The sequence below is a fragment of the Loxodonta africana genome, chromosome 9 (genome assembly GCF_030014295.1).
Source record: "Loxodonta africana isolate mLoxAfr1 chromosome 9, mLoxAfr1.hap2, whole genome shotgun sequence".
Classification (NCBI taxonomy): domain Eukaryota; kingdom Metazoa; phylum Chordata; class Mammalia; order Proboscidea; family Elephantidae; genus Loxodonta; species Loxodonta africana.
In genome coordinates this window covers 79847102-79871373 of record NC_087350.1, presented here as the reverse complement: position 1 = coordinate 79871373, position 24272 = coordinate 79847102, and the positions used below count along the sequence as shown (strand labels likewise).

Genomic DNA, 24272 nt, shown 5'->3' with positions numbered 1-24272 from the left:
AGACTGAGTACTTTTCCTTTCTTCAAATGTCATCTCCCTCTAGCCTTCACTTTATCACTGCACACTCCAGTACTTCGACTACACTAAAGGGTTAGTTCAACATGATTGACTTAATGTGAAGCAAGCTTCTAGATCCCATTTCATACATCCTGTCTGCCACGACTCCCTCTCATGTTTGCACAGCCTTATACTGAATGTTACCATAGTAACGGAGCTTGGAAATTTCAGGTCTCCAAAGATGACTATATATACACTATTCTGCTTTACTGCACAATTCATAATATATAGCATGTGATTATACAACCAACCATAAGATGAATATGACTACTGAGACAAAAACATCAACTCTCACCACTCACAAAGTAAGACAAATATGTCACTATATAGAGGCTGTGTTTACTCTGTGGTGCAGTCCTGAGGGCTCATACCACCTCTAGGTGTGTGAAACACAGAATCTACAACATATTTTTAGTAGCATCAGATAATGAAGTACAGAAGGCAAAACCCAACGTGCTCCACGCTGACGAGCCATCTGTGCTGGGTATGTAACAGAAAGGCCACTTTTAAAGCTTCTCAAGTAAAATTATTCAATCATATTTGCCTTTTTAAAATTATTAAACTAATTTATACTGAAGGTAAAAGCTATTGTTAGAATCCCTTACTTACTAAGAACACATTATAACTTATTTTAAAATTCAGACAAAGCAGTTGGCTACCACAAATTCTGTTGAATCTTTCGTCAAATTTATGTCTAGAAGACAACACAAACCATCCTTGGTAATGTACTTGCAGTTTGGTCTTCAAAAGCTACAAAAAGTGAAAAGGAAATCCAAAAACGTTTGTTATAAGTTAAAACCCGTAAAAATATTGTTTTCAATGCCACATATTTGACACCGCATAAACCAAAGCATTCTTAGAATTTTCACTTCACTGGTATTTCATGGAAGTGCTTTAGAACTTAGATTTTTCATCACCTGCATGGAGTGTAAAGACAAAAGGAAGCCCCACAGAACCCAAGGCCCAAGGAAGTCCATTCCCCCGGCCAGGGCATAAACTTGGGCTAACTCCCGTGCCTGCGCTGGGACACTCAGCCTTGCCTGTGAGTACTCAGGGACTCAGACACATGAACAAGGGGGTTAGGCACCGCACTGCCTTCCTCATTCACTTCAGAAGCCAGGCCAAAGGATGCTTCTTGTTTTCAGAAGTCCTTAAATCTGCACCTTGGTGTCTAAAGTAAACTGCCATTTCCAACACATCACTGACAAGCAGAGCTGCTGCAAAGCTATCTGGCTTCATTTCCGCCAGGCAAACGCTTGTTGTTTCCTTACCCTTTACAGTTGGAAGAACGTTCACTTCATTAGCCAGCCATACTGCATTTAGAGGTAAACCGCTTTTTTGGACTATCTGCCAAGATACTTTGAGTAAACTACCGATTGAAGCCCTGATTTTATTTTGGTGGCCACATGCAGTTGTCCAGGATGGTGAACATGTGGAAATAAGAAATCAAACTATACCATGTCAAATGCTGGAGAACAGTCTTAACTATATAATATTTACAGAGGCGGGTTTAAAAAAAAAAATTTAACCATTTTTCCAGGATGTTTCTCACGTGTTCCTATTTATTCAATCAGTGCGTGAGTCATTTTGCTGTATTATATACCTGGAGAGAAATTTTAAACTGATTCCTTTGATGAATAAACTTTTGTCTCTATTAGGTAAGGGACCAGTGTGCTTACTAGAAACACCTAAAATTTAAAATAACTCTTCAGATGTCTTTTAATAGCTCTTATCATCTCAAACTTACTATTTTAATATCACAATTATAAATTGGGTTTCCAAAATGTCAGAATCCTAATAGTGGTCTCTATTTCCAAGAGTAAAATAAGGATAGCTAACACTGAGGTGGAAGCTATCCTGAGTGGTTTTGGTTTTTCTGTAACATTCAGAAATGGGGGGGGGAGGGGGGTGGAACCTTCTCATTAAGACTTCTAAAACAAAATGTTACAGAAGTAGGTTTTCTTTTTAAGGAGAGTTTCAAGAGAACAAGATACCTGAATACAAATTAAAAAAAAAACAAAAAAGCCCAAAATTATCAGTGGAAAAAACAAAAACAAGAACCCAAAGCCCTGTGCTAAACTGGCAGCAATAACTCAGAGAAACAAAGATAAACAGAGTCCCATCTACATGCAGGGAATATGGAGCTTCTTGACAGGAGGAAACTCCTGTACCAACACTTCAACTTCCTCATCTTTTGGCGATGAAATAAGTGAAGTCAACATAATATTACAGAAGGCTTTCAGGTCACACCCAGAATTAAAAAGAAAACTTTCAAACCTAGAAAGCGAAACGGGAACTTTAATTAGCTGCCTGATTCTATCAAGTCTAAACAGAAATAGTTTGGATAATGAGTACCTCAAGAGGTGCTGAGTTTCGAAGCTAATACAAGCAATTTATCATGAAAAGCCTATACCTAATACACTGTTTTTCTTCTCTGTTCTGCTCCTTTCTCCTCCCCACGTATGTGCTCAAGTTTACCCAAGACTATCCCCTGCAATTCCTCAAAAGAGCAGAGAAGCAAATAAAGGAGTAACAAAAAGAAGCCTAAGAAATCACTGGGCTACAAAAGCCTTTCTCTGGCTAGTCATGGCCACTTATACGTTTTAATACAGAGGGTTAAAGACTGTTTTGGAAAAGAAAAAAATCGTATCTTGGCTATTACATTCCCTGCCAAGGGCCATCAGATAGACAGCTATTAATCAAACCATTAGCCTAAAGCTCTCAGGTAATGATAGAAAAAAAAATCCTTTAAATTTCCTATTGAAACCTTTTATTCTGTTATTGTTGGTTTTTAAGGAAAACCACTTTGCCCATAATTCATGGTGCCCTGGACTTCTGACACCAACTTGTTATTTGGCCAACTGGGAACCAGACCAAATTGAATTCTTCTTAGAAGGCCTAGTCAGCTGATAAATGGCACTTAACTGATGATTTCTTTCATATAACCTTTAATAAGAACTCATAAGTCGCATTGATTATGCCCCAAGAGATGAGTGACCGATGGTAATTCAGATGGGCACCTCTGAAAAGATTTGTCAATTTCCTATCCCGTTCTACCCAGATTTTTTTGAAAACCCTAGGGAAAGACTGAAATTCCCCACCAATCTGAGACTGCATGCGGGTTTTTACAACATTAATCGGAAAAAACAAGAATCCCAACATGGCACCCAATAGGCCTCCACAGATAAAATCATTGACCAAATGAGCACTGTGAGATGTTGCAGTAGGCAAATACTCTTTAACGGGGCCTCGAAGGCCAAAAAAAAGGGCATTGCTGGATCCATTACGGAGAAGAATGGGCACCAAGCCTCGATAATACTCTCTAATTCCATGACATTTCAGCGCCTTGAAAGCCTGGTAAGTGTTTGTAAATTTGTCATGATGCTTGTGGTCTTGAAGCAATGTTTGAACTCTTTCCAATGGAGTGAAAATTGCTTCTGTTGTCCCTGCAAGTACTGCTGCCATGCTGCAAGTTGCAAACTCTGGAGTACTGATATGTTTACGGAGAAGGTAAGATAAATCCTCATACAGACCAAACATAAGTGCCAGTGTAGTGGTCTTCTGCATCAACGGGGGCAGGATTCCTCGATACAAGTTTCGAAATCCATCCCTCCGTAACTGAAGTATTGCGTCCCGGGTTTTGATTCCATATAGCTGTTGCCGAAAAAGGACCTTCTGAATGGGAAATGTGATCACTATGTTGTTGAAAGCTGCACAGCAGCCACACAAGTAATGCTTCATTTGACCAACGTTTGCAATGTGAGGCGAGAGATCTTGTTTTGAAGATGTCAGAATTGATGGCCTCTTTTCATGAGCTTCTGAATCCATCATGTTGCTTAAGATCTTTCTTCTTCATGAAGAACTTTTTTTAAACCTACAAATAATAAATGACATTGGGTAAACCTTTATATAGAGAGCTAAACACATGGATTTTTCCCCTAATCCTCCCTCCAATTTCTGAACACCATTCCATTTTTCCTTTTAGAGTAGATCAGTGGTTCTCAAAAGTATTGTCCGATGATCCCTGGAGGTACCTGATGCTCTTTTGGGGGTCTGGGAGGTCCTCCATTTACCAACTAGGTATGCGTTGAGGCTGGATTTTCTGCTTATATTTCAACCAAAATGACAAACATAGCACAACAAACTGAATGCAGGAGCAGATAGAAGATTCCATCTGTCTTTTAAGCCAGGCAGTAAGGAGACTTATAAAACACTCTTCTTTTTTGGGGGTGGGGGGGGGCGGGGAGGGGATTTTTTCATGTCCTATGGGAGACCCTCAGGAAAATTCTGAGATTTTCTGACACTACTATGTAATATTTTTCTTCCTTTTTTGTGTGAAACAAATGGAATTAAACTTTTTAAATATGCTACACAAAGATCTGTGTGCCCCTTTCCCAGAAGAGAGAACACACTAAGAAGAAAATGTAACATCTGCACAACCTCTGGCCCAAAGCCTCTGTGTGGAGTTCGAGTTGGTCTTCTGCCCATGTTTCTATTAGAAAAGATAAACTTGTCCTCAGTTGAGAAGAGTTATGCCTAAATATAATTGCAGGCCCGAAGTCGACCCTAAGAAAGATATTAAAGAGTCAGAAAATTATTCTCCTCACTGAAAGATGCTGGTTGTATCCATGGAACGTTAATGACAGCAGCAGGGCTCAGCCTTTCATTGTCCACACCCATGACCACGTGAGCCACACCACCTCTGGGTCCAAAACTTTGAGTTCCTTTGAAGACACCTCACCTTTGACAGAGGGCTGGAAGCAGTATGACATATCAGAATGTGGCTTACTACTACTGTGGATGCGAAATAAAGAGAAATGAAAAACTGTCCCCTGGTATTCCCAAAATTTGTTTCACTGCAATTTAAATAATCCAAATAAAGCCTGGCTCAGCGAATGAAGTTATTTCTAATTTGGCAGATACTAAAACAGTTAAAGAAACCCTGGTGGCATAGTGGTTAAGTGCTACGGTTGCTAACCAGGAGTTGGGCAGTTCAAATCCACCAGGCGCTCCTTGGAAACTTCATGGGGCAGTTCTACCCTGTCCTATAGGGTCGCTATGAGTTGGAATTGACTTGACTGCAGCAGGTTTTGTTTTTTTTTTTTTAAAAGCAGTTAAGATTATGAAAGTTACTTGCATGCGGGGCCAAAAATTCTTAAGCTTGGCTGCTTGCAGCTCCACTCACACACACATACACACACACACACAAAGCCATTTAAATGTAAACTCACGAAAGAAATGTGTATTACTTAAATATTAAAAAGAACAGAAGAAACAAAAAACCCAAAATCCATTGCCATCAAGTAAATTCTGGCTTGGTGACCCTACAGGATAGAGTAGAACTGCCCCACAGGAGTGGATTTGAACTGCTGACCTTTTGGTTAGCAGTCAGGCTCTCGACCACTGTACCACCAGAGCTCCACACTTAAATGATTAGAGGAAAAAAAAAAATCACTTAAATATCCAGACACCCTCTCCTCCAGCCCTCACCATCTCTAGCCTGAACTAGCGCAAAAGCCTCTTTACCAGTCGACCCGACTCTAGTCAGATTCATTTCACCCCTCTCCCTGCCCCACACCCTTCCAACTTAGCTATCATTTAAAAAATACCCAAAAGGACAGAACACATGTTTAAGTGAAAAGACAAAACAAAAACAAGGAGTACAAGATTTTAGAATCTTCTAATATCAGCAGAGTTACCTCGGTCTTTTGAATAGCGGCACAGTATTCTAGTAAACAGACGTACTATGTAAGTTATCCTGTCTCCTACTTATTCTGCTTTTTTGTTGTTGTCTTTGCTTTTGCGATGGGCATTCTCACCAGTGTATCTATCTGTAGGGAAAATTTTTAGAATGAGGGTGCTGGCTCAATGAGCAATACTTTTTAAAATCTGATAGCTACGCCAAATTGCCCCAAGAAAGACGATGACTTACATTCCCATTAAGTGTATGTGACTACCAGTTTCTCTACCACGGTCAGCACTAGGTATTCAACTATGATTTCTGCCAATCTCATGAAAGAAAAATCTCCTTCTAATTTACCATTTAAATTTTTTGAATAAAATTCAGCATTTTTCATTTTTATTGACCATTTAAATTTCCTTCACTGTAAACTGAGTTCATGTACTTCGCTCATTTTTCTGTTGGTAGTTATTTTTTCTCACTGATTTGTAAGGATGTCTTTGTAAATGAAGAAAATCAAGCATGGCAAATTTTCCCCCAGTTTGTCTACACCATTTTTGTGATACTGAAATTCTCAATATTAAACCTATCAATGTTTCTCTTGGCTTCTAGAGTATGTCTTTCTTAGAAGGCCTTCATGACTCCAAAATTATGAACAAGTAATTTCTACTTCCTTCTATAACTCTTAATGGCTTTATCAATCACCTGTACTTTAACATGGAAACCCTGGTGGTGAAGTGGTTAAGAACTACAGCTGCTAACGAAAAGGTCAGCAGTTCAAATCCACCAGCCGCTCCTTGGAAACTGTATGCGCAGTTTTACTCTGTCCTACAGGGTCGCTATAAGTCAGAAACGACTCAACGGCAATGCGTTTGTTTCTTTCTTTTGTACTTTAATCTTTCTGGAATTTCAGTATAAGGAGTGAGGCAAAGACAAGACGTCCCTGATGCCAACATCACTGTGGATGACCTCTTTTTGTCATTGGTTTGCAATGTATCTTTAAATGTATCTTTACCATAACCTAAATACCCATAGGCATTTGCATTTATTTCTGCTCTCCATTCTGTGCCATCAATTGCCTAGTATTTCTTCTCTTTTACCAACCTGTTTTAACCTGTTACAGCATCGGCATATATGTCATTATCTAGTAGGGCTTCCCTCTCTATGCTTTTTATCAGAATTATCAGTTACCTGGCTCTCACACTTTTTCTAGGTAAAATTTAGTAGTGCATTTTTGTCATATTTCTCCCAACAATTCTGTTGGTATCTTCCAGTGGAACCAAGTTTACAGGTGAATTTAAAAAGAACTATCATCTTTTCAAAATCGAACGTTACTTTACTAAGGTCCTATTATCTACTATTCCCATCCTCCCCAGGTGCTTCTTCTATTGGTCATCTTTTTACAAACCTTAGTAGCATTTAAGATTTTCTTCTGGAGTTATTTTCTTATACCCAGGAATTTTACCTTTTCAGATGCTACTACGAAGGGGCTTTTTCATTCCATCATTCTGTAACTATTTTTTGTCTGCATAAAAAAGGTATCAATTCTTGAGTATTAAAATCAGAACCAACCAACTTCAAATTAAATTCTTATTACTTCTCAGTTCTTTGGTGAATTTGCTTCACTTTACACAATATAAAATATCACTTGCAAGTAATTCTGCCTTCTACTTTATATATATCTTTCTTCCTCCTGTCTAAATGCAGTGGCAAATACTGCCTGAGCAAAATTCAATTATGGTGATAGTGAACATCCTTTTATTTTTTCTGACATTTGTGGGAACTCTCCTAGGATTATCATTAAGCATAATGCTGGCTTTTGGTTTGAAAAACAGGAAGTTCTTGTCATCTGAGTGTTCATAATTCAAGTCTTAGCAGTTACCAGGTTACACAGGGAAACAAGTCATCATGAAATAAAAATATCCACTGATGAATGAAGCCTCATAAAATTTATTCCCACTCAAATACCCCTCCCTATTTAACTCTAATCAATCCCTGTACACCTTTTAAGATTGTGCTGCAAACAAACATGGAGTGAAGAATGTCTTCATTATACTCTTATAACTTCATCAGACAAATTTTATATCTATGTTATACCCACAACTTCATTCTGCATTCATCCTAAGAATCAGTATAGCTGCAATTATAACTGAAACCCCTGCCTTCCACTATTTACTAGGAAACTGTGTTTCCCACTTAAAATGGATTCCATTATTCTAGTACTAATGATCAACTAATAACAAAGGACCCTTATGGCATTTTCAAACCCACGAAGGGAATAACATTAATTCCTGTTGCACTAAGCTTCAACCACCTCCACCCTCTTCCACCACCACTGAAATCAGTAATACAGCTTGAACTCTGGTCAACTGCTTTTCAGAAGCTACTGAAGTGATCATATAGATTTTGGAGATAGAGCCAGTGTAATGTTTAAGTGCACAGGCTCTGGAACCTACTAATTCCCTGGGTTCAAATTCTGGTTCCACCACGTATCTACTACATGACCTTCAGCAAATTACTCAAGGTCTCTATGCCTCAGTTTCCTTGTCTATAAAATAGGAATATTACCTACCTCACAGGTGGGCTCAATTCACTGAGTTAATACATGTAAAGCCCCCAGGAGAATGTCTGAAGTCTAGTAGGTGCTCAACAAAGGTGAGCTATTATTACTGCTCTTTTTTGGTATTGTTTATTTCATGTATTACATTAGGGTATTCCTTTATAACGAACTAGCCTTGTAATATGGGGATGAATCCTATCTGGCCATGACAGAACAGTCTTTTAAGTTCTGCTAAATTCTACTTGCTAATATTTTATTTTAAAATTTCACATTCCTTGATACAGTACTAAAATTAGAAACTGAATCTATTTATTTGTAATAGATTCAGTTTCTAATTTTAGTACTATATCAAGTCCCAGTGTCAATATTCGGCAGACTTTGTAAAAAGAATCATTGATTTTTTTACCCCTTCTTTATGCTAGAACAATCTAAATGGTATCAAAATTATCTTCTCTGTGAAGGTAAACGAATTCACCTGTAATACCATCTGGGCCTGGTGTTTTGGGGGATGGTAGCTTTTTGATAATTTTCCCAATTTCTTCCATTGTTACTGATCTGTTAGGTTCTCTCTCCTGGAGTCAATTTTGAATACTGGATTTCCTTTAAAAAAAAAAAAAAATCTGGTTATTTTATGTAGTCATAAAAAGCACTCGTATTTTTAAAAATGTTTCTAACTTTATGTATTTGTGTTCCCTTTTTTCCTTCAGAAGGCTAGCCAGTTTACACCTATTTTATAAAACCCATTCCCCACAAAAGATCAGCTTTCGAATATACGTTTTACTATTTTTTCAGTTTAAAAATTTTTTTTTTAATTTTCTCTTTGTATCTCCTTCCTCCTCCTTTGTCTAAGTTAGATGCTTATTTTAGTTTTTTTCCGTTTCATATTTGGGTGGTTAAGGCTATATGCTCTTCCTTTGAGTAAATGTTTTATTATCACTACTTTTTAAGAAATCCTGCCATCTTTTCTTTTACTCTACTTGCTTTTAAGTGTCCTATAGTTTTCAATTAGGTGGCCCATAGTTTGCAATAAAAATTAAACAAAAAGGTCCTAGAATGTTACCCGTTTCCTCTCTCTAAATGGATTTCTTAATGTACTGACCCTTTGTGGCTTAATACGATCAATTTTTTAAAATACTGCATAGATGGTTCAAATGAATCGGCCAGGGTATGTTGTCAGGTGCCATCAAGTCGGTTCCTATGTACAAGAGAACAAAACACTGCCCAATCCTGTGCCATCCTCACAATTGTTGCTATGCTGGAGCCCACTGTTGCAGCCACTATGACAAATCCACCTCGTTGACGGTCATCCTCTTTTTCACTGACCCTCTACCAACCATGATGTCCTTCTCTAGGGACTGATCCCTCCTGATAACACGTCCAAAGTGCATCAGATGAAGTCTCACCATCCTCACTTCTAAAGAGCACTCTGATTTGTTCATGGTATATTCAATATTCTTCGCCAATACCATAATCCAAAGACATCAATTTTCCTTCAGTCTTCCCTTATTCATTGCCCAGCTTTTGCATGCATATGAGGCAAGTGAAAATAACATGGCTTGGGTCAGGCTCATCTTAGTCCTCAAAGTAACATTTCTGCTTCTTTAACACTTAAAAGAGGTCTTTTTAAGCAGATTTGCCCAAAGCAATGTCATTTAATTTCTTCACCGCTGCTTCCATGGGCGTTCATTGCAGATCCAAGTAAAATGAAATCCTTGATAAACATCAATATTTTCTCTTTTTATCATGATGTTGCTTATTGATCCAGTTGTGAAGACTTCTGTTTTATGTTGAGGTGTAATCCATACTGAAGGCTGTGGTATCTGATCTTCATCAGTAAGTGCTTCAAGTCCTCTTCACTTTCAGCAAGCAGACTGTGCACCTGCATATTGCAGGTTCTTAATGAGTCTTCCTCCAATCCTGATGCAGCGTTCTTCTTCATATAGTCCAGCTTCTCGGATTATTTGCTCAGCATATAGACTAAGTATGGTGAAAGGATACAACTCTGATGCACACCTTTCCTGACTTTAAACCACGCAGTGTCTCCTTGTTCTGTCCGAACAACTGCCTCTTGGATCTATGCACAGGTTCTGCAATTAAGTGTTCTGAAAATTCCCGTTCTTTGCAATGTTATTTGCAACTTGTTTTTGATCCACAAAGTCAAATGCCTTTGCACAGTCAATAAAATGCAGGTAAACAGCTTTCTGGTATTCTCTGCTTTCAGCCAAGATCCATCTGACATTAGCAATGATATCCCTTGTTCCAGGTCCTTTTCTGAATCCAGCTTGAGTTTCTGGCCGTTCACTATCTATGCACTGCTGCAACTGTTTCTGAATTATCTTCAGCAAAATTTTACTTGGATATGATATTAACAATACTGTTCGATAATTTTCGCATCCTGTTAGATCACCTTTCTTTGGGATGTGCGCAAATATCGCATAGATGCTGGAAAAGAACTTGGCCAGGGTGCAGTGTGTGATCATTATTAACCAGAGTCTACTACATCCTTACTTATTTTATTTTGGTTTTCTTACTGTTTGACATGCAGCCCTGATGGTACAATGGTTAAATGCTCAAATGCTAACCAAAAGGTTGGTGGTTTGAACCCACCAGTGGTTCTGCAAAAAAAGATCTGGTCATCTGTCATTGTAAAGATTATAGACTAGGAAACCCTACAAGGCAGTTCTACTGTCCAACATGGTAGCTATGAATCAGCATCAGCCCGATGGCACACAACAACAACGTTTCAGCTGTTAGGCATGAATTTTTAAAAACTCTTATTAGTATTACGACTGCTAACTTAAGATTAACCAATATTAAAAAAAAAAAAAACTTCAGTGTAAAATTATTTTATACCTATGCACCACTTTGCTCTTCAGAATCCAGAACTAAGCAATGTCAACTTCAACAAAAATATTCAAGACTATTAAATTAAATACAGAAAGATATGTGCACATGATTAAACATTCCTACCATTTATGAACATGACGAACATTTAACTTTTTCATACTAAACACAAAATACATTTAAATTCTAAAAAGTCCAACACTTACAAGCGATTTAACTATAAAGATATATTCCTTAATAATACAAACCAAGTTATTTGTGCACCTGAACAATGATAAAAAAAGTTGTCTATTTTTAACAGAATGGTACTTGTATTGCTTTCTAGAAGTTTAAGAAAATTACCGTACATTTAGATTCTCAGGTAAAAAAAAAAGGGGCGGGGCCTAGACACAGGAAAAGGAATGGTATGACACCCTCCCAGACTTTAGATTTAAAACTTTTCCTCTAGTTTTGTCCTACACATGTGAATAGGTCCTTAATTCAGGGCAAATGGTAGTGTGCAGAGTATTCTTCTGCGGCAGGGAAGTTTAGAATTTAGCATGTTTATACTGTGAATGTGGCTAAATTTCTTTGCTAAACTGATTTCTTGGAAACCATGGTGGCATAATGGTTAAGTGCTACAGCCGCTATCCAAAGGGTCGGCAGTTCAAATCCGCCGGGCGCTCCTTGGAAACTCTATGGGGCAGTTCTACTCTGTCCTATAGGGTCGCTATGAGTCGGAATCCACTCCACAGCACTGAGTTTGGGGTTTTTTTTGGTTTTAATATGGACAATAAGTCCTTGATTTATTGTAAAATTTATTTTACTTTACTCTCATTTGCTATCTAAACATTCAATATATCTCAACATTAGGAAGCAAAGTTAACGAAGGTGACTTTCAAGCAACTGCAAGTGTCAAACTTCTGTGGCATAAAAAAACAGCAGTGAAGTCTAAATACTCGCAGTAACTTACAGCCACATGAATAAGCAAGACCCAGATGTGACCCAAGCACAAAGGTCTTTGTGCAAAAACTGGGGAGAAGGTGAATGTAACTCTCAAAGGATGCAAATTCCCCCAGTCAGCAGGTCTGAGTCAGCATTCAGAACAAAATAAGCTTGGGTTCTAGTCTTCGTTATGGGACTATCTTGCTACTTTTATAAATCAATGTCTACAATTTTAAAAAATCCATTTATCTGGGCTTATTTTTATTTACCAAATGAGAAATCATGAGTCACTCCGTTTACAGGTAAAAGCCGTGGTCTTTCCTTTAGACGCGCTAAAGGTGACTGCAGCCCCGAAACGCCTGAGATCTTGAATCACTATGGGACCCAACCGGTCCTAGCACCTTTTGGTGGTTTTCATGAAAAATTTTCAAAGCAAGGGTGGCGGATGCTCAAACTGTAAAGTCACTCACTACACATTTACCTCATGGGCTTGTTTCACAGCTTACAGGTAGGGAAACATAAGGTGGGAATTACGAGCAGATGGGTAGAACTGTATGGGGCAAAGTAAAGGTTATGCTGAAAGAGTAAAAATAGCTGAAGCATTTACATGCTCCATTTAGCATTTTTTAATGCCAAATATTTGATAGAGTTTACAATTAACAACATCCTCTGCCCCCAAGCCCCGAACGACTGAGCTTCCTATAACGCGATGCACCATGGTGTCGCAGAAAAAGCAGTGCCACGCTATATGGTTGAACTCACCGCTCTGCAGGCGTCCATTTCTCCCATCCGTGAAAAGGCGGGTGGACAAGACCACTAAGGCCCCTTCCCTCAACACAGTGAGGGGGTCCCCGAGATGCGGAGGCCGGAATTCCAGCCTCCCGGGAGGAAGGGGGAAGCCCTGGTGGCGTAGTAAGTGCTACGGCTGCTAACCAAAAGGTCGGCAGTTCGAGGCCACCAGGCGATCCCTGGAAACTCTACGGGGCAGTTCTACTCTGTCCTATAGGGTCGGTATGAGTCGGAATCGACTTGATGGCAATGGGTTTGGTTTTGGGAGGAAGTGGCCCCGCACCGCCGCTCCAGTCGCGCGTCGGCCCTAAAAACAGGCAAACCCCGGCCCCGCCCTGCGGTCTTAGCGCTCCAGGGAGGTGCCTCCCCTGCCTCGGGGGCGCCCCAGTGAAAGCGCTCCCTCCTCGCCGGCCCAGCCCCGCAGCCCCCAAGGAAGGGACTGCGGGGAAAGGTCGCTCGGGCAGCCGGGTGGCGCCTCCCGCCCCGGGAAGACTCCCGGCAGGCGGGAGAGTTGGAAACCGCGGAAGTGGAAAAATGCCTCCAGTCGCTCCGTCCCCGGAGGGCTCCGGAGAGGGTCCGCAGCCACTGGGGCCGGGAGAGGTGGCTGGCGCGCGCGCGTGAGGTGCCGCACGCGTCTGGGGGGCGCAGCGCGCGCGCGAAGAAGGACGGCGCCGGAGGGCCGATGGCGGGCGGCCTTTCTGACCTTTCTTCATGCTTCTATTCTCTCCAACCCAGAGGCGCTTGCCTCACGCCCTCAACCCACACTCACCCAGGGCCGCGGGCGTCCCAGCTCCACGCCCGGTAGCCGCCCGCCCGCAGGTCGGCGGGCGAGCCAGCTAGTACGCGAGCCAGCGCCCGCGCAGGCGCAGACCTCGACCGACCCCAGCCGGCAGGCGTAGCCTGACGCGCCCAAACGCCGTTCGGAAGGCGGCGGCCGCTGCAGTCGGGTCACGTGAGGGAGACACCGCCCAGCCGCCTCAGCCTAAACTAGCGAAGAGGCAGGTGACGCGGACTGCCTCCTCCCTGCCGCTGTTCCTGGCCGCCGCTCGCCACGGAGCGGCAGGCGAATGGGCAAGCCATCACACCTATCGTAAGGCACGAAGGCTCCGCAAGCCAGAATACCGTAGCTTTGGTTTCTGGTGAGTCGGCAAACGGTCGGGCTTTTGTTACCCTACGGTGGCCTCACGGTGCCAGAAACAGCCAACGCCTTATCTAGCGTGCTGCAAGAGGGGAAGTGGGAATTTTCATTCGGTAGATGGAAACCGAAGGTGGCACTGAAGATTGCAAGTGCCCCCCGCCTGACTACCCTGTGCTGCTTCGATACCAGTAAATCAGTTGCCTGGCGACCCCATGTGCGTCGGAGTAAAATTGTGTTCCATAGGGTTTTCAAATGTCTTTTCAGAACTAGAGAGCCAGGCCTTCCAGGCGACTTGAACCTCCAGCCTTTCACTTAGAAGCTGAGCGTGATAACGGTTTGCACTACTCAGGGACTCCCAGCCTTGGTTAGGTTTCCCGAAACCTTTGGAGTGGCTTTGTATTAGTTACCAGTACTGCAGCTCATGGAGCCGTGGTGGCACAGTGGTTAAGAGCTACGGCTGCTAGTCAAAAGGTCAGCAGTTCAAATCCACCATCCGCTCCTTCGAAACCCTATGGGTCGGTTCTGCTCTGCTCTGTAGGGTCACCATGTGTTGGAATCGGCTCGTCGACACATGACAACAGCAGCTCACAGAAGAATCCCTGTGAGCGCTCTAGGACTTAGAAATCACTTTGAAACCTTTTTCCCTTTGAACCTCAGGCAACCGGAGGAGTCTGGAAGGAACGCTGGACAGGGAGCTAGGAGTCCTGGCTCCTTCCTGGGAGTGTTGTTGGAGTAGTCACTGGACTCAGAGCCCCAGAGCCCTGTCTGAAAAGTAACTCCCGCCTTGCTTTCATCCTAAGGTGTTGTAAGAATTACTGGAGGTAATTTGTAAACTGGAACTCACACAACAGATGTGGGGGGTTGAAGGAAACAGGGAAGGTGAGCCTGGTGAACAGAGGCTCCTCTAATCTGTAGAATTAAAAAAAAAAAAAATCTGTAGAATATGTGTGCTTTATTTGGAGTTAGTCCAGCAACTGCAGTGATTTGAAGCATTAGTGGGGAATTCCAGGGATCGCCTCTAGGTGGTGCCCACTTCCCCCCAAAAGCACTTTGTAGATAACTGAATTCAAAAGTGTGGTGTTCTGCCTAACCCTGCTTCAGCTGGTGTGTTTAATTGCTTCTTGAGATGTTGGGGACTACTTCACCAAACGCTCTACTGAGGTACCTACTGTGTGCCATGTCCATGTCTAAGCTCCCTGGGGGACCTTAGAGCCTAATGAAGAATATAAAAACAAAGTTCAGAAGTGTGAGGGACCTTTTCCCTTGAGAGCCTCAGGAACGGTGTCAGAGAAGGTGTTTGGACTGGGCCTTGGAGAACGAAGGAGTGAAATTTGGACCAGTGGAGAAAGTCATAGTGGCAGAAATAAGATTGTAAAGGTCAGGTGGCGGGGCCTGGTAGCGTGAATCTTGACTGTCAGAAGCAGGCACCTGGCATCTAATTAGTGCCCAAGGGATATATTGTGGGCTCCACAAGACAGTGACAAGGCCACACAATGGTTTAGAAAGATTAATTGGGCAACGGTTGGAGAAAAGACATTTACCTCAATTTATGTTTGCCCCATCTTGTGTGTATTCCTATTCGGATGTATTATTCGAAAAATAAATAACCCAGGCAGGTATCCAGCATGTTCATAAGCATAAATAATTAATGTCAGGATAGAATGGAGAGGTTTTTCTCATGTGGTAAAACCTAAAAAAAAGATTGAAACTAAACACTCAGTTGGGGCATAGCAGACACAAAAGAATGAGAAAATCGCAGGCCGACAGAACACTCAGTTCTGGAGCTCGGCCAATCCGTTCCTTTTATGCCACAGGCCACAGCAGTAGGCCTCTGCACCTCGGGCTCTGAGCTACGTGTCCAAAACCCCCAGGCCCTTAATTGGCTCTTCATGGGCATAGGAGTGTTGGAGCTCAAAACCCTCTGTTTTGATTCAGCATTCATCATTAAGTCAGCCTTTCATTTCTCTGTCCTCATCCATTCGTTCATTCATTATTCAGTCTGCTCTTCATATCTCCAGCCTCTGTAACAGCTGTCAGACAAACATCCTCTAACCCAGCTCTGATCATGTCGCTTGTCAACTTAAAAACCTCTTGCCTCCCCCAGTAAATTGAATCTCCTTAGCATGGTGGAAACCCTGGTGGTGTAGTGCTTAAGAGCTACACTAGTAACCAAAAGGTTGGCAGTTTGAATCCACCAGGTGCTCCTTGGAAACTCTGGGGCAGTTCTACTCCGTCCTATAGGGTTGCTATGAGTCGGAATTGACTCGGCGACAACGGGTTTGGTTTTTTTTTTTAGCATGGCACATGGGGCTGTCTGTGTCCTGGCCTCCTACCTACCTGCCCGCCTTCATCTCACACTACATTTCCCAGCCATATGCAGTCTCTAAATGTTTTGCAAATCCTTGTGTCCCTTAAATCTGTTTCCCCCTTTTACCCCCAGATTTTTACCAATCAAACATGTTAATCCTTGGAGACCCCATCACTGCCTCCTCCAAAAAGCCCTCCCTGATTACCCCAGGCAACATCGATTGCCCTTGCCCTGTCTTTCGCATGGCACTGGTATGGAGCACTTCTGACATCCTTCTCTGTTACAGTCACCCACGACGGCGTCTCTCATCCCCACTGCCAGCTCCTCCGGGCGGGGCTGTCTGACTCCTGGCTTGTCAACCCAGTGCTCGGCAGAAAGGATGCTTTGGAGCTGTTTATGGAAATAAAGTACTGGTGCAGAGCAGAGCCTCTAAAAGGGATGGTCTGGTTACTTGGGGAAAGAAACATGGGAATGTTGCCAATGGAAGTTTGGTTACGTGCCCTCTGCTTCCCCCAAAGTACTTTCTAGAAAGTTGTCCACCAGCCCTGTGTCCACAAAAACAGCTTTATGCAAGCTGTCAGCGGAGTCTCAGCTACTGTGAGTGGCTCTGCCCAGATAAGGTCACCTTTGGTCATCCCTTAACAAGAGGTCAGTGACCTTCCTCTCTCTGCAGCTGACATTTCCCAGACCCTTGCAACCTTCTGGGCCTCTCTCTGCCACTCCCCTTTACACCCCTAGGCCCTAGCCACACAGCTGGTCACTTTGGATGCCCTTCCCTGGACTTTAGTGTCCTTTTACACACTCCCAAACTACGTAAGTTTTGTCCTCTGTGCCTAGAAGACCCTGCTTGGTTCATGACAAAGTCCGGTTTATCCTTCACTGCTCAGCTCAAACAGAGGCTTCTCTTTGCCCTTTCCCTGACCCAGACCTTGACCCTGCCACATCCATGCTGCAGGGCCCCACCTGAGCGGCCAAGCCCAGCCACTCTCTTCCCCCAAGGAGTCCTTTACCTGTTTTCAGCCTTTCTCTCCCCCTGGCTAGTCTGTGAACCTTGGGACATGGTGCCTTTCTTCACTCGTTTCCAAACCCACAATGACCTAACAACTCACATGTGCCTGTATATATAACACACATTAACCAGATAGAGGTCTTACCCTACAAGCCTGTGTGATTATTCTGTTCTGTTCATTTTAATACTGGTGGGGCCTCACTCAGTCAGTGATTCTGACCCCTGTTGCACATTAGAATCATCTGGGGATATTTAAGAACAAAAAAACCCTAGACCTGGGTCTATCCTCAGAGATTCTGATTTAATTGGTCTGCAGTGGTTCTTGGACATTAGTATGTTTTCAAAGCTCCCCAGGTGTGCTGAGATTGAGAACAATAGCACTAAATCCTTGCTTCCCAAATGTGCTGAAGATAAGAAACACATGAACTTGGCCAACTGCGTATGGTCCCCAGGCCTGCAGCATCGGCATCACCTGGGAGCTTGTTAGAAATGCAGAATCCTGGCCTGCCCCAGACCTGCTGAATCAGGATCTGTCTGTATTTAACAAAATCACCAGGTGATTTTTATGCATGTTACAGCTTGAAAAGCATTGACATAGATTCTAGGTTTTAGAAGGTTGGTGTGGTGCAGCGCCTTACTTAATACGGCCCTTTAACCCATAGTCTTCGTAACTCTAACCAAATGGCTGGGTGGGACTATACAAATGAGGTGCTTTTGGCCCACTAAGGGGCTTGGATAGCTTGCTAACAATTTAAAGAATGTGCATGGTGGGACCAGGCAAATAAGGATATACCTTATTTGTTAACCTATGATTGTTAAGGTTGTGTGTCAACTTGGATGGGCCATGATTTTCAGTGGTTTGGCAGTTACGATGTTTGGCAGTTGTATGATGATGTGATCACTTCCATGATGAAATTTAATATAATGTGATCACCTCCATGTTGGAATCTGCTCTGAGCCAGTCAGTTGAAAAAGAGTTTCCTTGGGGGTGTGGCCTGCATCCAATGTAGGTGGATTCACTGGCAAGTCTCGTGGGCTCTTGCTTGCTTTTCATCCTTCGGCTGGCTCCTGTTCATCTGATTTCTGGTTCTTGGGACTTGAGCTAGCAGCTTACCTGCTGTCTTGCCTGCCGATCTTGGGATTCGTCAGTCTTCACAGTCTGTGTGCCAGAACCCTGCTGTCTAACCTGCTGATCCTGAGTTCTGTAGGCCCTGTGGCTACATGAATCAGGAGAAGCCTCCAGCCTGACCCAGGGACCTGGGGCATTCTAGCCTCTACAACTGCATGAGTCATTTCCTTGACATAAATCTCTCTATATATTTATACACTTTATTGGTTTTGTTTCTCTGGAGAACCCACCCTAAGACAGAACCTTAAAGAGGAGATTGGCCTGTTTTACCATCCCACTAGGCTTAAAGGGAGACACTGAGAGAGTGTAGGAGCTATAACATCAGAGATGATAAAAATTAGCGACAGAGAAACGGTGGCAGCAGAACCAAGAGATCAGCAGGAGACTTGCTGGCAGGAGACAGTGTGGTGGGCTTCCTGGCCTATAGAGTGAGAAAGCTGAGTTCCTTTGGGTGGGAAGCTTGGTGGCAGAGTAGGTGGCCTCTGGGCACTTGAGCGAGCTAGGTTTGCTGTCCCACGGAGGTAGAGCTGAGCACCTTCCGGCTGAGGCCTATTGGTGGAGTGGGGTACCTCTGGGCACTTATCAGCAGAGCTGAAAGAGCTTTGTAACACTTAACCAAGCAGGGCAGAGGCCTGGCTGAGTTGCTGAGGGCCAGGGAGAGGCCTGCCTGCAGGCACAGCTGAGAAGAGGCTGTCCTGATCAAAGAATTATATCCTGAGCGTTCCTGAACCTGTGTTACTTCCCTAATAAACCCCATAATCGTGAGCATTGTCTGTGAGTTCTTTGTGGTCATTGCAATGAGTTATCGAACTCAGCAGAGAATTAGAGTGCCCTGTGGAAGGGATGATTGGTGTCAGAATTAATGAAGATGGCAAAGAGAGGAGATGTGTCTGACCTCTGCCTCATAGGAATCAGCCTTGGGATGTTGATCTTGATTCTCCTTCTCCCTTGTGAAATTAAATGAGGTCAGATGCCTCCACCACGCCATTTTAACAGTTGGTTAAAAAAATAGATCTCCAAGTCATTGCTTAGGAAGCACTGAGTTCCTTTTAACGGTGGTGGAACACTTTGGGAAAGGAAAACGGTAATGGTTGCACTGCCTGTGAAAGCTGGACAATGAATAAGGAAGACCGAAGAAAAATAGATGCCTCTGAATTGTGGTGTTGGCGAAGAATATTGAACATACCATGGACTGCCAGAAGAACGAACAAATCTGTCCTGGAAGAAGTACAGCCAGAATGCTCCTTAGAAGCAAGGATGGCAAGACTTTGTCTCATGTACTTGGGACATGTTACCAGGAGGGACCAGTTCCTGGAGAAGGACGTGGTAAAGTGGAGGGTCAGCGAAAAAGACAAAGACCCTCAATGAGATGGATTAACACAGTGGCTATAACAATAGGCTCAAACAATGATTGGGAGGATGGTGCAGGGCTGGGTAACATTTCGTTCTGTACGCATAGGGTTGCTATGAGTTGGAACTGACTTGAAAGCACCTAACAACCGTAGTTACACAATATGATGAACTTAATTATACAAGTAAAAATCATTGAATTGGCAAATGTTTTGTTATATTTTTACTTTGTTGTTGTTTTACCCTATGTGTTACAGAGTAGAACTGCTCCATAGGGTTTTCTTGGCTGTGATCTTAATGGAAGCAGATCACCAGGTCTTTTCTGCAGTACCACTGGGTGGGTTTGAATCGCCAACCTTTAGGTTAGCAGTCAAGCGCAAACCATTTGTGCCACCTAAGGACCTATATTTTTACTACAATAATAATTAAAAAAAAAAAAACTCCCCAGTCCTAACTCAGATCTACTACTAAATCAGAATTTCCCAGGGAGAGGCCAGTCGACCTATATGGATTAACACAGACCCCAGGTGATTCTTCTTAAGCAGTTTTGTGAAACAACAGCTCTACCTGATAATCAGACCCATAATAGTGACCTAAAGTTTAAACACAGGGGCCTGCAGGGTTCAGGAATGTGTGAGTGGATGAGCCTTCCGCCCAGGGGGAAGTGGGAGCCCAGGCCTAGGAGAGATGGTACAAACTGTGTGAGTGGATGAGCCTTCCGCCCAGAGGGGAAGTGGGAGCCCAGGCCTAGGAGAGATGGTACAAACTGTGTGAGTGGATGAGCCTTCCGCCCAGAGGGGAAGTGGGAGCCCAGGCCTAGGAGAGATGATACAAACTGTGTGAGTGGATGAGCCTTCTGCCCAGGGGGGAAGTGGGAGCCCAGGCCTAGGAGAGATGGTACAAACTGTGTGAGTGGATGAGCTTTCAGCCCAGGGGGGAAGTGGGAGCCCAGGCCTAGGAGAGATGGTACAAACTGTGTGAGTGGATGAGCTTTCAGCCCAGGGGGGAAGTGGGAGCCCAGGCCTAGGGAGCCCAGGCCTAGGAGAGATGGTACAAACCAAGAGGTGTGAGGTTCGTAGGAGCAGGGAATTGCAATCAGGTAAGGCTACCTGGAAGAGGTAACCCATAAAAGACGACTGAGATTTAAACAAGGTGGCTCCAGAGAAAGCGTGGGACCGGAAGGGGTGTGTAAGGTGGGAGACAGCAGGCTGCTCTTTGTCCCTGACCTTGTTCCTGTCCCCTACCTTTGCTTTTCTCTCCGGTACACCTGCAGGCAGAGCTTGTGCCCTCCGGCAGCTCTCAGGACTCAGGTTGTTGGCCTCTGGGTGGGATCATGGGACACCCTACTTGGTATCTGAGTAACATGTACTTGTGAAATACAAACATTTCTATCTAGCAAGGGCTGAGTCAGTAAAGCAACAACGAACGTTGGCATAATACTCCGTGGTTTTCCAAGCAGTTACGTGATAGCTATTTCCTCTGATTTTCACATCACTCACACGCTCAGAGAAGTCCGGTGACCTGCTTCAGTTTTACACGTATCAAGAGGTGAGGCTGGGACTTCGCCTCCTCCATCATTTTTGGGAACAGAGCTGGACATAGCAGCTCAGTCCGTAGCTGATGTCTTCGGCTTCCCTAGCGCTTGGGAAAGGGACTGGGCACCTGGTGAGTTGCGGGGAGGCGGGCAGGTTGGCCCTTTACTTTGTACAAGAACCGCAGGTGAACTTCTGATCACGCAAGTTGGGAAATGCTGAGCTAGATGCAGCACGTTGTAAGGTCAGAATAAAGGCCAGAATACTTGGGTTTAAATCCTAGATCCCCACTTCCTGATCACATACTGGGGCAAGGCCCTCCCCTTCTCTGGGCTTCGGTTTCCTGTCTACGGAACAAGGACCTTCTGGTGCTGAAGTACCCAGGATGGCAGACCCAGCATGGTGGGAGCTTGTTCTCCTTCAGGTGGCCAGTGTGGAGGGGGCCGTGGAGTGGAGGCTTGTGGTCACCTGAGGTTTTAAGTGTCACCCTCTTCTCTCGTACCTGGGGAAGAAGAACGTGGTTCCCTCCAGATCCTGCTAACCACCAGCCTGCAGCCCCACCACTAAACCCAGCTTCTGCTTTTCCTGTTGTTAAGTTCTGTTTAGCTGATTCTAGTCCATAGCGGACCCCATGTGACATAGTAAAACTGCCCCATAGGGTTTTCTTGGCTGTAGACCTTACGAAAACAGATTGCCACATCTTTCTCCTGCAGAGCCACTGAGTGGTTCAACCTCCGACCTTTTAGTTAGTAGCCACATGCTTAACCGGGGCTTCTTTCTGCTTTTTCTAGCAGTCACTTAACCTTATACAAGGTCAAGCATACCCAGAGTAAGGTCTCCATAAATGACCTTTTATCATTGTTACTTCACTTAACATATAGGTATTAAGCATCTGGTCCCAGGCCCAGTGCCGTCGAGTCAATTCCGACTCATAGCGACCCTATAGGACAGAGAAGCACTGCCCCATAGAGTTTCCAAGGAGCGCCTGGCGGATTCAAACTGTCGAGCCTTTGGCTAGCAGCTGTAGCACTTAACCGCTATGCCACCAGGGTTTCTGGTATGTGTCAGGAATTCTAGATTCCTGCTCCTCTGGAGTCTACATTCTAGTGAGTGAAGACAGTAAATAACGAACATCATACATGTTTAATATATAAGCAATAAAGACTTTGCTTAGGTTTAATATTTAAACAATAAAGACAATAAACGGTAATGGGGAAATAAATGGTAAATTCAATAATTATTTAAATAATAAACACAACAAATGTTTATTGTTTAGATAATAACTGTTGAATGTTAGAATTAATTTAAATAACAAAACTGGGATGTTAGCCAATGCCAAGGTGGGGGATGGGAGAACTCTGAGCAGGGCTCTGGATTTCAACCCAGAGAGTAAAAGGGCCTTAGGCTCTGATTCTTATCCCAGAAGATGCTCAGTAGGGCTAGAAAAAAATTTTTTTTTGTAAAATGGCCACCACTCCTCCTACAGGAAGCTTTCCTGGAGCCTTAGACCTTCTGGGTCTCTTTCCTTTGACATTCTGTGGCTGTATGGCCTCTGCCTTTCCCATGGCTGACATTATCTGCAAGTTGCCTCAACAATGCTAAAGGCGTATGTTAAATACTGTGTGTAGTCTTTGCAATGCCCCCGTGAAGTTGGTTCTCTTCTGCCACTTCACAGCGGAGGAAACAGAAGCTTGGAGAGTTTTGCAGCTTGCCCAGGTCACGTACCTGGAAAGGGGTGGAGAGGATGTGAGTCTGGCCTGCCCAGGGCTCCCCCTGGGTGACTGCTGTTACTCTTCTCATCTGCCTCTGGCACTCCAGGAGGGCAGGGCTCCCTTAGAGCCTCTCTGGGTCCCTTGTCCCCATCCCCCAGCCCAGGACCTCAGCTGCCCCCGCCAGAGGGAGCCCCTGCTGAATGGAAAGGAGTGTTTGAAATATCAGTGACATAGCTTCCAGCAGCACAGCAACACACAATCTACCACAATAAGACAAACAGACTCATGGTGGATAGCTCTCTCAAAGCTCTCTCTAGAAGACCTAATTTAAAAAAAAAAAAAAAAAAAACAGCTGCCATCTAGTTGATTCTGACTCATGTTGGCTCTACGTGTTGTAGAGTAAAACTGTCCTCTATAGGCTTTCATTGGCTGATTTTTTTTTTTTTGGATGTAGATTGCCAGGCCTTTCTTCTGATGATGCCTCTGGATAGATTTGAACTGCCAACTTTTTTGTTGGTAGCCAATCACTTAACCATTTACACCACACAGGAACTCCTAGAGACCCAGATAAATGGTCTGAGGACAGATCTACATGGCAGAAGCCAGACTCAGAATCATCCTTCACCCACAACCACAGAGGCAGTGACTCTGGGTCATGTGCCTCCTGCCTCCTTCCTTGAGATGCATCAGGGCCACCATGTTGGTCAATTCCTAGGCTACCATTCCCAGTGTGTTCTGTGGAGTCCATCTTCTTTAACTCTTGGGAGTAGGAACTCAAGGTGCCATTCCTGGCACCTTGCCTACCTGGTCACACCTCACCATGACCTGTTAATGATTTTCTTTTCCCCTGTTAAGGGGAATTGCCCAAGGTCATGTAAGGAGTGGCAGCTTTGGTGGCCAACTGTGGCTTCAGTTTGCCCAGGACTGCCCTGGTTTTACAGAGAAGGCCTGGTGGCACAGTGGTTAGGCACTTGACTGCTGACTGAAAGGTCTGCAGTTCGAACCCACCAGCCACAGTCTCTTTTCATAAAGATCACAGCCTTGGAAACCCTATGGGGTGGTTCTCCTCTTTCCTATAGGGTCATTATGAATCAGAATCAATTTTATGGCATCAGGTTTGGTTTTGGGTCCTGGTTTTAGCACTGGGAGTCCTGTGCCCTGGAAGCTCCTCAGGCTTGGCACACCAGAACGACTGGTCACCCTGCAAGCAGAGCCTAGACAGCCTCCTGTCCTCACAGCC

The 24272-nt window shown here is 43.8% G+C and overlaps 1 protein-coding gene and 1 long non-coding RNA gene across 13 annotated transcripts in view; one reads left to right on the top strand and one right to left on the bottom strand.

Annotated features, from left to right (window-relative positions):
• Nucleotides 1–1921: 1921 nt before the first annotated feature.
• On the bottom strand, nt 1922–13754 carry SLC25A51 (solute carrier family 25 member 51). 9 transcript variants are annotated; one of them, XM_023545115.2, is made up of 6 exons: nt 13624–13754; nt 8773–8897; nt 7203–7262; nt 5757–5888; nt 4665–4851; nt 1922–3931 (listed from the first exon to the last, which is right to left on the bottom strand). In XM_023545115.2, exon 6 carries the CDS (start codon nt 3886–3888, stop codon nt 2995–2997), a length of 894 nt encoding a protein of 297 aa, XP_023400883.1. In that variant the 5' UTR covers nt 3889–3931; nt 4665–4851; nt 5757–5888; nt 7203–7262; nt 8773–8897; nt 13624–13754; the 3' UTR covers nt 1922–2994. The 9 variants fall into 9 exon arrangements, with proteins under 9 accessions (XP_023400883.1, XP_023400881.1, XP_023400882.1 ...); XM_023545113.2 differs by lacking the exon at nt 7203–7262; XM_023545114.2 differs by lacking the exon at nt 7203–7262 and having other exon boundaries at nt 4665–4811.
• Nucleotides 13755–13787: 33 nt separating this feature from the next.
• The window catches only part of LOC104845642 (uncharacterized), a 34290-nt gene continuing 23805 nt past the window's right edge, over nt 13788–24272 (top strand). For all 4 annotated transcript variants that reach the window (XR_010323063.1, XR_010323062.1, XR_010323061.1 and 1 more), the window contains exons 1-3: nt 13788–13993; nt 14650–14813; nt 16587–20887. This is a non-coding gene — a long non-coding RNA (uncharacterized LOC104845642). The remainder of the gene's footprint in view (nt 13994–14649; nt 14814–16586; nt 20888–24272) is intronic.

Excerpts from the sequence above, each read along its gene's own strand:
- SLC25A51 (XM_023545115.2), bottom strand. The coding sequence starts at position 3,888 with ATGATGGATTCAGAAGCTCATGAAAAGAGGCCATCAATTCTGACATCT.